The 9,814-nt window shown below is 39.6% G+C and overlaps 1 protein-coding gene across 1 annotated transcript in view; it reads right to left on the bottom strand.

The window, feature by feature from the left end:
* Positions 1 to 2,188: 2,188 nt before the first annotated feature.
* HAO1 (hydroxyacid oxidase 1) overlaps positions 2,189 to 9,814 on the bottom strand; it is a gene marked incomplete at its 5' end in the record, with an annotated part of 29,342 nt that continues 21,716 nt past the window's right edge. The window contains 5 exons of the mRNA XM_082755747.1: positions 2,189 to 4,127; positions 4,526 to 4,595; positions 4,870 to 5,028; positions 7,888 to 7,979; positions 8,704 to 8,879. Coding sequence (XP_082611873.1) covers positions 4,057 to 4,127; positions 4,526 to 4,595; positions 4,870 to 5,028; positions 7,888 to 7,979; positions 8,704 to 8,879 — 568 coding nt within the window. The 3' untranslated portion in view covers positions 2,189 to 4,056. The remainder of the gene's footprint in view (positions 4,128 to 4,525; positions 4,596 to 4,869; positions 5,029 to 7,887; positions 7,980 to 8,703; positions 8,880 to 9,814) is intronic.

The following is a 9,814-nucleotide window of genomic DNA, read 5'->3' as shown; positions in this document are numbered from 1 at the left end:
GAAGCATGTTGTTTTTTCCTAGGAGGGTTCTGCTCCTTGCATGTCAAACTTTGATGTGCTCTGCGAGATGTCCAGACAACATCACAGGCTCTTTCACTGACCTTGTTGCTTTGACACAGACTGTCTTTGGTAGTAATTGCTAGAAAATGGGCTGACCTGTTGAGATTCCAGACAAGAGCTGAAGCCTCTCGGCATCTCCCCAGTTGTTTCTACATATCCTCTCTAGAGCACTGTGCTCTTCTGTATTCTCTCTGGTGGGTTTAATCCTCTACGAGCTCATGGACGCCAAGGAGATAACTTTGTGGGAAGACTTCCAGAAACAGTCTTCCAAGCTGACATCACCAGTGAAATCTACACAAGGGCTGGATTAAAAAAAATCAGTAATGTAAAACCCTGCCTCACATCTTCTGGTCTTGGGAGACACCCTTTTTCTCCTCAGAAGTCTAGGATCTTCCTCATCTCTCACACTCTCAGGTGTTGATTTTGGATCTTTCCTCTCCACAAAACATTGAATAAATCTTCTCTCAATAAGAGCTGTAATCTTCTATTTCAGGGAATATTACAGGTCTACTTCAAAGGTGGTTAGGGAACCCCATTCAGTTCACAGAATCACAGAATCACAGAATTTCTAGGTTGGAAGAGACCTCAAGATCATCGAGTCCAACCTCTGACCTAACGCTAGCAGTCCCCACTAAACCATATCCCTAAGCTCTACATCTAAATGTCTTTTAAAGACCTCCAGGGATGGTTACTCCACCACTTCCCTGGGCAGCCTGTTCCAATGCCTCACAACCCTTTCAGTAAAGAAGTTCTTCCTAATATCCAACCTGAACCTCCCCTGGCTCAACTTAAGCCCATTCCCCCTCGTCCTGTCACCAGGCACGTGGGAGAACAGGCCAACCCCCACCTCGCTACAGCCTCCCTTGAGGTACCTGTAGAGAGCGATAAGGTCGCCCCTGAGCCTCCTCTTCTCCAGGCTGAACAAGCCCAGCTCCCTCAGCCACTCCTCGTAGGACTTGTTCTCCAGAAAGTTCAGTTACCAGCCTCCCAGATGGACTGTTTTTTGTTGGTGGTGGTGTGTTTGTTTTTGTTGGTTTTTTTTTAAGGCACCCAGCACATCAGTTGACTGCTGGCTTTCTGGGTAGGTAAATATTATTCAATGACCCTCTCTCACTGGATACATAATACACAATGCTACGTATTTTTTTTTATATGCAGACATTTTCCTTTGGTATCTGTGGCTTAACTTAGAGCAAAGGTAAATTCAGAAAATAATTTTACAATTAAAACCATCAGGATACTAAAGCATCAGAAATGCAAAGCACTTTCTGTTTCTGCCCTACTTCTGTGCCTTGGTTGGAGGACTGTGACTTGTTCCCAACAGCTCATTGAGTTCACTTGTTACTTCAGAGGAAAATACTCTATTTTTCTCCTTAACATATTCCACAAGTATCTATTATTTTCTTTAGTTATTTGCTTGTATTTTCTTCAGAAACACCCTCACAAACTCCAGAAATATCTTCCACTACTCTGATAGGTGTGATATGATTTCTTCTCAGCTCCAGGTGGAGGAACTGTAAAGTAGAGTTTTGCTTTGACTGGACATTTTTCAGCATTTAAATTGTCTGAGGAGGCTATCATTGGTCTTTCTGCTTTCTATCCTGAAGTCAAAACCAAAAAGATTAACTGCCTTGTGTTAATCATTTCCAGAAGCAGTTGTATTTGAATGTCTCCAAATCTAGGAAAATTCTCTTGAAATCTTTTCTACCAGGCAAATCACTTTCATATCTGTTAGCTGTGTCTCACAGCCTTTCAGTATTTGGCTCTAATTTTGATTTTTAATGTATGTATATTCTTACTAGGGTTGAACTGGAAGGCAGACAGATAATTCTCAGATAACAAGCAGGAAAAAAAAATAAGCCTGTTATCCCAAAGGAACTAGAAATAGTTAATTACGCACAAGTAACAAATCCAGTTTCCTCACCATCAGAATTTACCCTGGACCACAGAGTTCCAGAACTTTTCTTGAATGTGGTTGGGGCAAAGACAGGAAACTGCATCTTCTGAACTTTAGAAATGGATCTTAAACATGTAAACAGAAGATATTATGCCCCTCTCTTTTAAGTAACATTTATATTATCTAAAATAAACAGTCTTTCTGAAGTTAGTCTGTAATTGACATCTGACACAGTCCACATTGCAACAGATATGATAAGTGCAGTAAACAGTAGAAATTATGCTTCTCTATGCTCTGAGAAACATTCATATTTCTCTACACAGATAAACTTTATTTTGTTGCTACGCAACCCTCACACAACACACTACATTCTGCAGTAAATAAGAGTACAAATTTTACAACTGAAGGGCAAGCATGTGGCCTTTTGGGTTTTCTCCCCGATTTGAGTTCCAGTCCCAGCTTAAGTTCACATTGTAATATTCCATCATTTTATTACAATGCTGCCTCTAAAGCTCAGTATGGGATATTTCAAACAGAGCAAAAAGGGAGAATCAGAATGCATGAGTTCTTCTGACACTGATGGGAAACAAATGGTGGAGACGGTGATGTCGGTGACTCTGGAACAATGAAATCAAGGCACTTTTTTTTTTTTTTTTTTTTTTTTTTTTATAATCATCCTTAAATATGAACACTTTATTTCCAGAACAAGATTTTCAAAACCATTCTGCTTTGGCCTATCTCCCTGCTTCCAGTAATATTGCCATACCTGCAACAAGAGTGTGACAGATGAAGAGCCACTCTTACTTTCACTGAAGATGAGTTTCGTAGAGTCTTACCTCCTTTGTCTGCTCTCTCTGGGACAGGTTGCCATATGAAGATATTCCTATGTTCTTTCTCCTGTATTCAGTAGGTATTTGGACTGTTCCAAGAAGAGAAGCACGTCCTGTATTTATCTGATCCTCCTCATAAAGTGAATAATGCTCAGCTTTCTATAAAGGGTGTTCATGGAAACTTAATGGAGCCACTAGGATCTTCCCACTAAGATCTTGGGTTAATACCTCAATTATCCAAGTTTCTTCTACACATGACTGCAAATCCTACAAACTCTCCCATCTTTATGAAGAACAGAGAGAGGATGGAAAGGGATGGATCAAACTCAGTTATATTTACAGTCATAACACAGGAATAGTGACCTGCTGGCAACCGAGTTTCTCTGTCCATGGAAAGTGAGAACGAACTCTTTTTTTTTTTTTTTCCCAATATGTCTGTTGGGGTCTATAGCCAGCCTCTACCTATCAATTCTATGCAATAGCAATGCAGGACACCACAGGCTTAACCAATTAATAATCTAAAAAGCTGTCAGTAAATGAGTCCAGGTAGAAATCATGAATTATGGCTCAAGCTGGGTGTTGTCAGCATAGTTTGGAAAAGGTGTTAGGACTGCAAGGATTTGCACACACCTGGAATCTGATGCACATCTGACGCACAAGCATAGTGGATGTCTGATTGCAATGGGCTTTGTGTCAGAGAAAAGAACTTCCCCAGTTTTGTTTTGCTGTTCAGCTCTTTACAACTAGTCCTCTGAGCTTCTACAACCTACAAACCCACATGCTTAAAAAGGAATAGCACGTAGTTGCTAGGGAAAAGACATTGTTCATAAAGCAAAATTTACTCTTTGATCTACAGCGTAGGCTCTCTAAACAGTGAGCAAGAAGTATCTTTTACATTTTAAATGTCTATATTCTAGCAGCTGTTTGCCATCAGAACATTTCTGCTTATAGTTTCATTTTAACAAAAAATTATTGGAGGTTTGTAAGTTAGTATTAACATTTGTTGCAGAAACACCTTGTAGCTTCTGTGCCGATCTTGTATAAAGACTGATTTCTAGTCACAACTACCAGCAGAGCAGCTTTCCATAAGAGCCTAGCAGAATACAGAAACACCTGTAAAATTTGCTTCGTGTACTTTCTTCGGCAAGTGATGTCTTACAAATGACCCCTTCTCAGTCAGGACTGCAGCTTGAGGCCCGAAGAGCAAACAGTTGCTTTTTATTTGGTGGCATACTTTCTGTACAACAGGCAAGGTGGTCACCTTCAGACCTAAATCTTGGAAAGCAATACGTCATGTCTTCGTATCAGCGTCCTGCTAATTTCTTCTACACTGCGGCATCCTAGAGGACAAGTTACATATTGGTCAAAAGCCTCACTTTTCTATCCCATTCTAAGCTTTTTTTTTTTTTTTTTTTTTTCCCCTATCGCATTTCTATCTGCATCATCAAAAAAAAACCACCCCCTAGTGACTTTTTTTGCCACTACTTTTCTATGGATTTATCACTTTCCTTGTCAAAAACATTTATACTTGTTTTTACTTTAATCTACTCAGTTCCCAATGTATAGTACAGGGTTAACAGCAGTCTCTTTTCTCATCTCTCTGCAGCTTAATCTGTTTATACTGCAAACATTTCTATCTCCCTTCTGTAGGTTACTATAGCACCTTGCACAGGGCAAGTGAAAGCTCTGAGGAAACGAGAGACAGAGGTGGTTGTTACTGAGAGGAAACAAGTCTCACCTGTCAGGGCCATTGCCAGGCGAAACTCTTCCTTCAGCATCTGGAGAACTTCTTTTGCTCCTTCTTCACCCTAGGCAATTAGGAAACAACGTGCACTATTATATGTACATGTAGCTCGTGTGTAGATACAGATAACATATAAAGAACATTTCATGGACAACCCTGACTCTTAAGGATTTGATAGAAAGTTTTAGATTATTATAAAGATCTGGATAACCACATGCATTCAGAAACCCTCTCTCACACACACCCCTACAGGCACACATACACACGTGCACATACACTAAGCCTGAATAGCTAGTCTAGGTATCTAAAAACAAAAGTTTGAGATTTTTGTGACTTACTTGATAAACCAAGCCCCAGACGAGAGGCCTTCCGATGAATACAGCTTTGGCACCCAGGGCTAATGCTTTGAGAACATCGGTGCCTTTTCTTACACCACCGTCTAGGAACACCTCTACCTTCCCCTCCACGGCCTCAACGATTTCAGGCAAGACATCAATCTAGAAGAGTGAAACCAGGAATACAGCTCGTCCACTTCTGCAGCACAATTTATTTTTTGAATTCAAGCTTAAAAAAGCTAAATGAGTAATTGCTTGCTTAATTGTATGCACTAGTAATACAGCCTTGCGTTCAAAAACAGAATTGACTTAGAATGTTAGCGGATACACAAAAAGGTCAAATTTACTTGGACAGTCACATAAATAAAATGAGAATCAGCAGGATCACATAAAATGTCCATCTAATCCTATCACACGTATCCAACACAAGCCAGTTTGAAATACTTGTGAAGAATTTAAGAAATACCAGGCACAGATGAGGTCTGCTCCTTGATATTGCCCTCCCCAAACCTTCAGTGTTCAGTAGTCTGGGGATAAAATTGAATCACTGGCTTTTTAAATAACCATCTTCACTTTCTTCCTTGAAGTCATTATTAATTTTAATGAGGGCCAGCTAGCACCAAGGAACACAAAAGTGGGCATAGTACATAAAGACACTGAGTAAGAGATGTGTCATGAGGAACTTGTTCTTAGAGTTGACAGAAAAAACAAAGAATGTGTTTTTCCATTTGAAAATGCATCTTGATTATAGGAATAGTTGTAGAAGGAGCTTCTTAATATAAGGAAAATCTAGCATTCTCTGAATTTTGAGCAAGGTGGAAAATGTTTTCTTCTACTGCACATGTATATTGCTTTTACCAATTTCCCCTTACTCCCTACACCAGTGGTAAAGGTAAGGGGGAAAGGATGCTTAGTGTTCCCAAGGTACAGACAAGTAACCAGGGAATTTACTAACACGTCAACACCATGCAAGAAGTCCCAGGAAGAGATGAACCTCCTGAATTCAAGGCTCAAGCATTACATAGCAACTGTTCCCATAATGCCTGAACAGTTCCTTTTCATGAATATCAGGAAAGACACAGAACTGGAAGCCAAGTACTAAGGAGACTGGAAACAGTGTGTGGTAGTAAGACAAAAGGCATACAAATTCATGTCTTTCAAATACGGATGCAATTCATTTCCTTTCTAATGGATAAAAAATGACCAGGAGATGAGGGAAAAAACTTGAAAGTACAGTTTGTTTTTAGATTTGGATTAAAATTTTCTTGAAGTTTGGCACTTGCTGTGATTTTTTCCCCTCCCTTTGGTTTTGCTCTCTTGCCAAACATATTTTGGATCTATTTCCATATACAGAGACCACTTTCTACATCCTGACAAACTGTACCAACATTAAAGTGCTATAATAACTAAAGTATGATGCAAACAATAATTAAAACATAGATTTCCTCAATGTGTAACTAGACACTAGAAATATTAACCAGCTCGGGTTCAGCTCACATTCTAGAAAACCATGAAATTGTTTCAAAACCAGAAACACTTTGCGTATTCCAATACAGATATTTACATTATGAAAACTGTATTGTGAAATAGTCCTTTGTAAGATGAATTCCAGTGAACATGCCAGCTTTGATAGTGCTTTCTCATCTGCACAGTGAACAGTGTTGCAAAGGAATAACTCAAAACAAGTGGTTCACAATTTTAATTTGTTCTACTTGGCAAAAAATAATAATTCTGTTTCTTGAGTTCTCATTTTTCATTTTTTTTTTTTTCAATATCCTCATACATTCTTCCTGTTGGGTTACCTCACAGACTTGCCCAAGATTTTTCCAATACGCTCGGTAAAACTGAGGCATACATTCTTAAAAGGTGACAAGAGGACAGAAGTTAAAGAAGATAAATTTATTAAGCATTAGGCACCCACCCTCTGAAAAGGCAGGTAATCAATGGGTCCATGTGAAGACCTCTGAAGGATCAGCTGGTGAATGAAATCAACTGGGGAAATCCTCAGCTGCCCCCAAGGAGAAAAGTAGAAATGTTTCAGGGCAAGAAGGGGGGGTCACTAGTGGGCCTGCAGGGCTGAACTGCTAAAACTTCACATACAAAACATTCTGCAATGGAAAAGGGCTTATCTTCTCCCTCCAGAAAATCCTCATGGAAAACTGGAGGTTTTTCATCAAGGGCACATCAGAAATCCTGAAACAGTCACATCTGGGCTTTGATTCTCCTCCCATTCATTCTCTCTTTACTTGTGCAGCTTTCTCACACCAAATGAAGCATGATGAGTGATGATTGGAATTTTGGGGGTTTTCCTTCAGCCTGAACACAACCCTTTTCATGTTCCTTTACTTCTTTCATTTTTGTCAATTGAGAACTTCTCAAATCCCTTTTTACCTTTGGAAGATGTACAGGGTAGCATAGCAAGGAAAAGGAAGAAGGAAAAAACATGTAATTTAACCACCCTGTACCTTTTTGAAAGGTGAAAAGGTTTAAAAGGAGAAAAGGGGAGTTTTCTTCTGTCTTTAGCTGTCCTGTTAACTTAACTTTTCAGAAGTCTCCAGAGAATATTAAAAGGGGATAGCATCTTTAGTGCAATCTTTGGTGATCTACAAACTGCAACAAAGGGTTTCTAAAGGAATGAGGAAGACATAAAAGACAAGAGTAGGAAAAAAAAAATCCTAATTTCTAACAGTGTAACTGGCAGTAATATGCTATCTGAAATCGCTCCTCTGGATTCCCATGCTGGCTACTGCAGCCAGGAAAGGGTACCCAGGTAGCTTGAAGAAAGTCACACGTAAACCCTCCAGGGATTTTTCAATTGATCTGACAAAGGAGAGGCTGATTCTAACTCAAAGTATGCTGTGACATACTAAAGAGAAGGAAAGAGAGGGAGACAGGCTCATAGGTTAAGGCATTAGACAGATATATTTACAGTTTTTTTCCTCCAGCTACCATGTATTCAGCAGAAGAAAACAAGAAGCCGAAGACAGAGAGGACTTGTTGCATACTGGTACCAGTACTTACAGTTGCAGGGACTCCATCAAGCTGTCGTGCTCCATGATTTGACACCAGGATACCATTTACCCCAAGCTTTACAGCTTCTTTAGCATCATCAGCTGAAAAAAATAAAAAATAAATAAATAAAAATAATAATAATAAAATAATAATCCTTTCCAAAACTGGGAGTGCAACATCATGAGGGAAATTATGGCATCAGTTCAAAATAAATAAATAAATAAATAAAAATTGCAAGATACTGGGAAACCACTTAGGGCTTCATCCTTCCAAATGCTCATCTCAACACAGAATAACAGTTTTGTCTTTAAGCAAAAAAAAAAAACTAGAAATGTCACTTGAAATCCTGGAGCAGAATATTTTGTCATTTTGGCTTAACAGCCATTTTGATGGCCAGTCTTTTTATTCTCTTTTCTCTGTCCTGGAGGACTCCCTACAATTCTTCTGCTAAATGATTTTCTCAATGCCATAGTTATCAATAAGATTGCAGTAATAATCCATAGTAAATGAAGCTATTTTACCATCCTCGGTGCTCTTTTGGCAGAACAGATATCCAGCTTTCCTTTAAGTAGCACACAACTCAGGTTAGAGTGAGGGTTTACAAGTACAATGTTTGATCTTCCTGACTATGTGATTTCTGATACAACTGATGTTATACCAACCTATGAACTTAAATAGAATTATTATTAATTCTTATTATTCAGGCCTGATAAACCACAAACCTTGACCTGTACCTTCAACCAGCAAAATGCAAAACCCCCGTCTTTGACCTTATGCAAGAAAGAGCGCCTTGCCTGCTTCATAGGAAGCAGTGGAACTACACACCCCTGAGGATTCCTTTCATGACGATGGGCAGTGAGGTCAGCCCTCGAAGCCACTTGATGTCCTCCCATTTAACACTTGAATCAATCGCCTCGGCTACATAGACAGCCAGTCCACTGTTTTCTCCAAAGTCTTTTCCTGAGGAGAACGCCAAGTTGTTGCTTGTAAAATTTTTTAATCTAAAATGACAAAAAGCACAGAAAAATAGTCTGAGAAATATTCACTGGAGTCATAAAAATATTAGTACCGGCCCAACCATCTATCTTGCCATAGACCTCACGTGCAACATAGGGCACAACCCTTAGCCACTCCTTTGGCCTCAGTTTCCCACCATATGGAGATTCCCAGCATCTCCAGGGGCACTGTGAGGATAAATGCATCAGACTGTGGGCCATTCAGATTCTTAAGCAGCAAAGGCTACACATCCCAAGGGAACATCGATCTTTCATAACATAATCCAAGACCCACAGCCATCAAGAAGTGCACCTCTCCTTACCCGTATCTGTAGCAGAAGTGCCCTTAGTTTTCACATAGCAAGTATTTTCCTGCCACTTCTCCCCCACCCCAATCCAGGGGATTCAAGCACTGAAGGAAACAGGGCAACATGTAGATGGTAGAGGAGAAAAAGGAAAGGAAATTTTCCTAAATTCCATTAATTAGATGGAACTGCATGAAGCCTTGCAAAGAAACCAGAATTTTCATCTGGCTGACAAGACCAACATCCAGACAGTTCTTCTTGTGTACAATTCATCTTTTTTTTTTTTTTTTTTTTTTGTATATTTGCTTGTAAAACGTACGGGAACAAAGCTCGCATGAAAACTTTAGCTATTATTTGCTCTTTAGCACCAAAGCAATCTAATCAGTCCTAGGAATCAAATGGTAAGTATCAGCCCCTGGCATCAGAGTTCAGTCTTACTAGACAAAGCAGGAGAGGAGGAAATGAGGGTGCATAGAGAAATTGAGTGCCTGAGTGCTCACAAACACCAAACCACCATCAGTGACACCAGTTACCACCAAGGACACCTCTGTTCCACACCAGGCTGATTGCTCTGTTCTCTGGAAATTGCGTGTCATTCCACGTTGTGCTATTTTATACTCATATTCCACATTTTGG

The sequence above is a fragment of the Aythya marila genome (genome assembly GCF_965140915.1).
Source record: "Aythya marila genome assembly, chromosome: 3".
Classification (NCBI taxonomy): Eukaryota; Metazoa; Chordata; class Aves; order Anseriformes; family Anatidae; genus Aythya; species Aythya marila.
The sequence above is the reverse complement of the archived record's forward strand: the minus strand, read 5'-3'. Positions and strand labels throughout refer to the sequence as shown.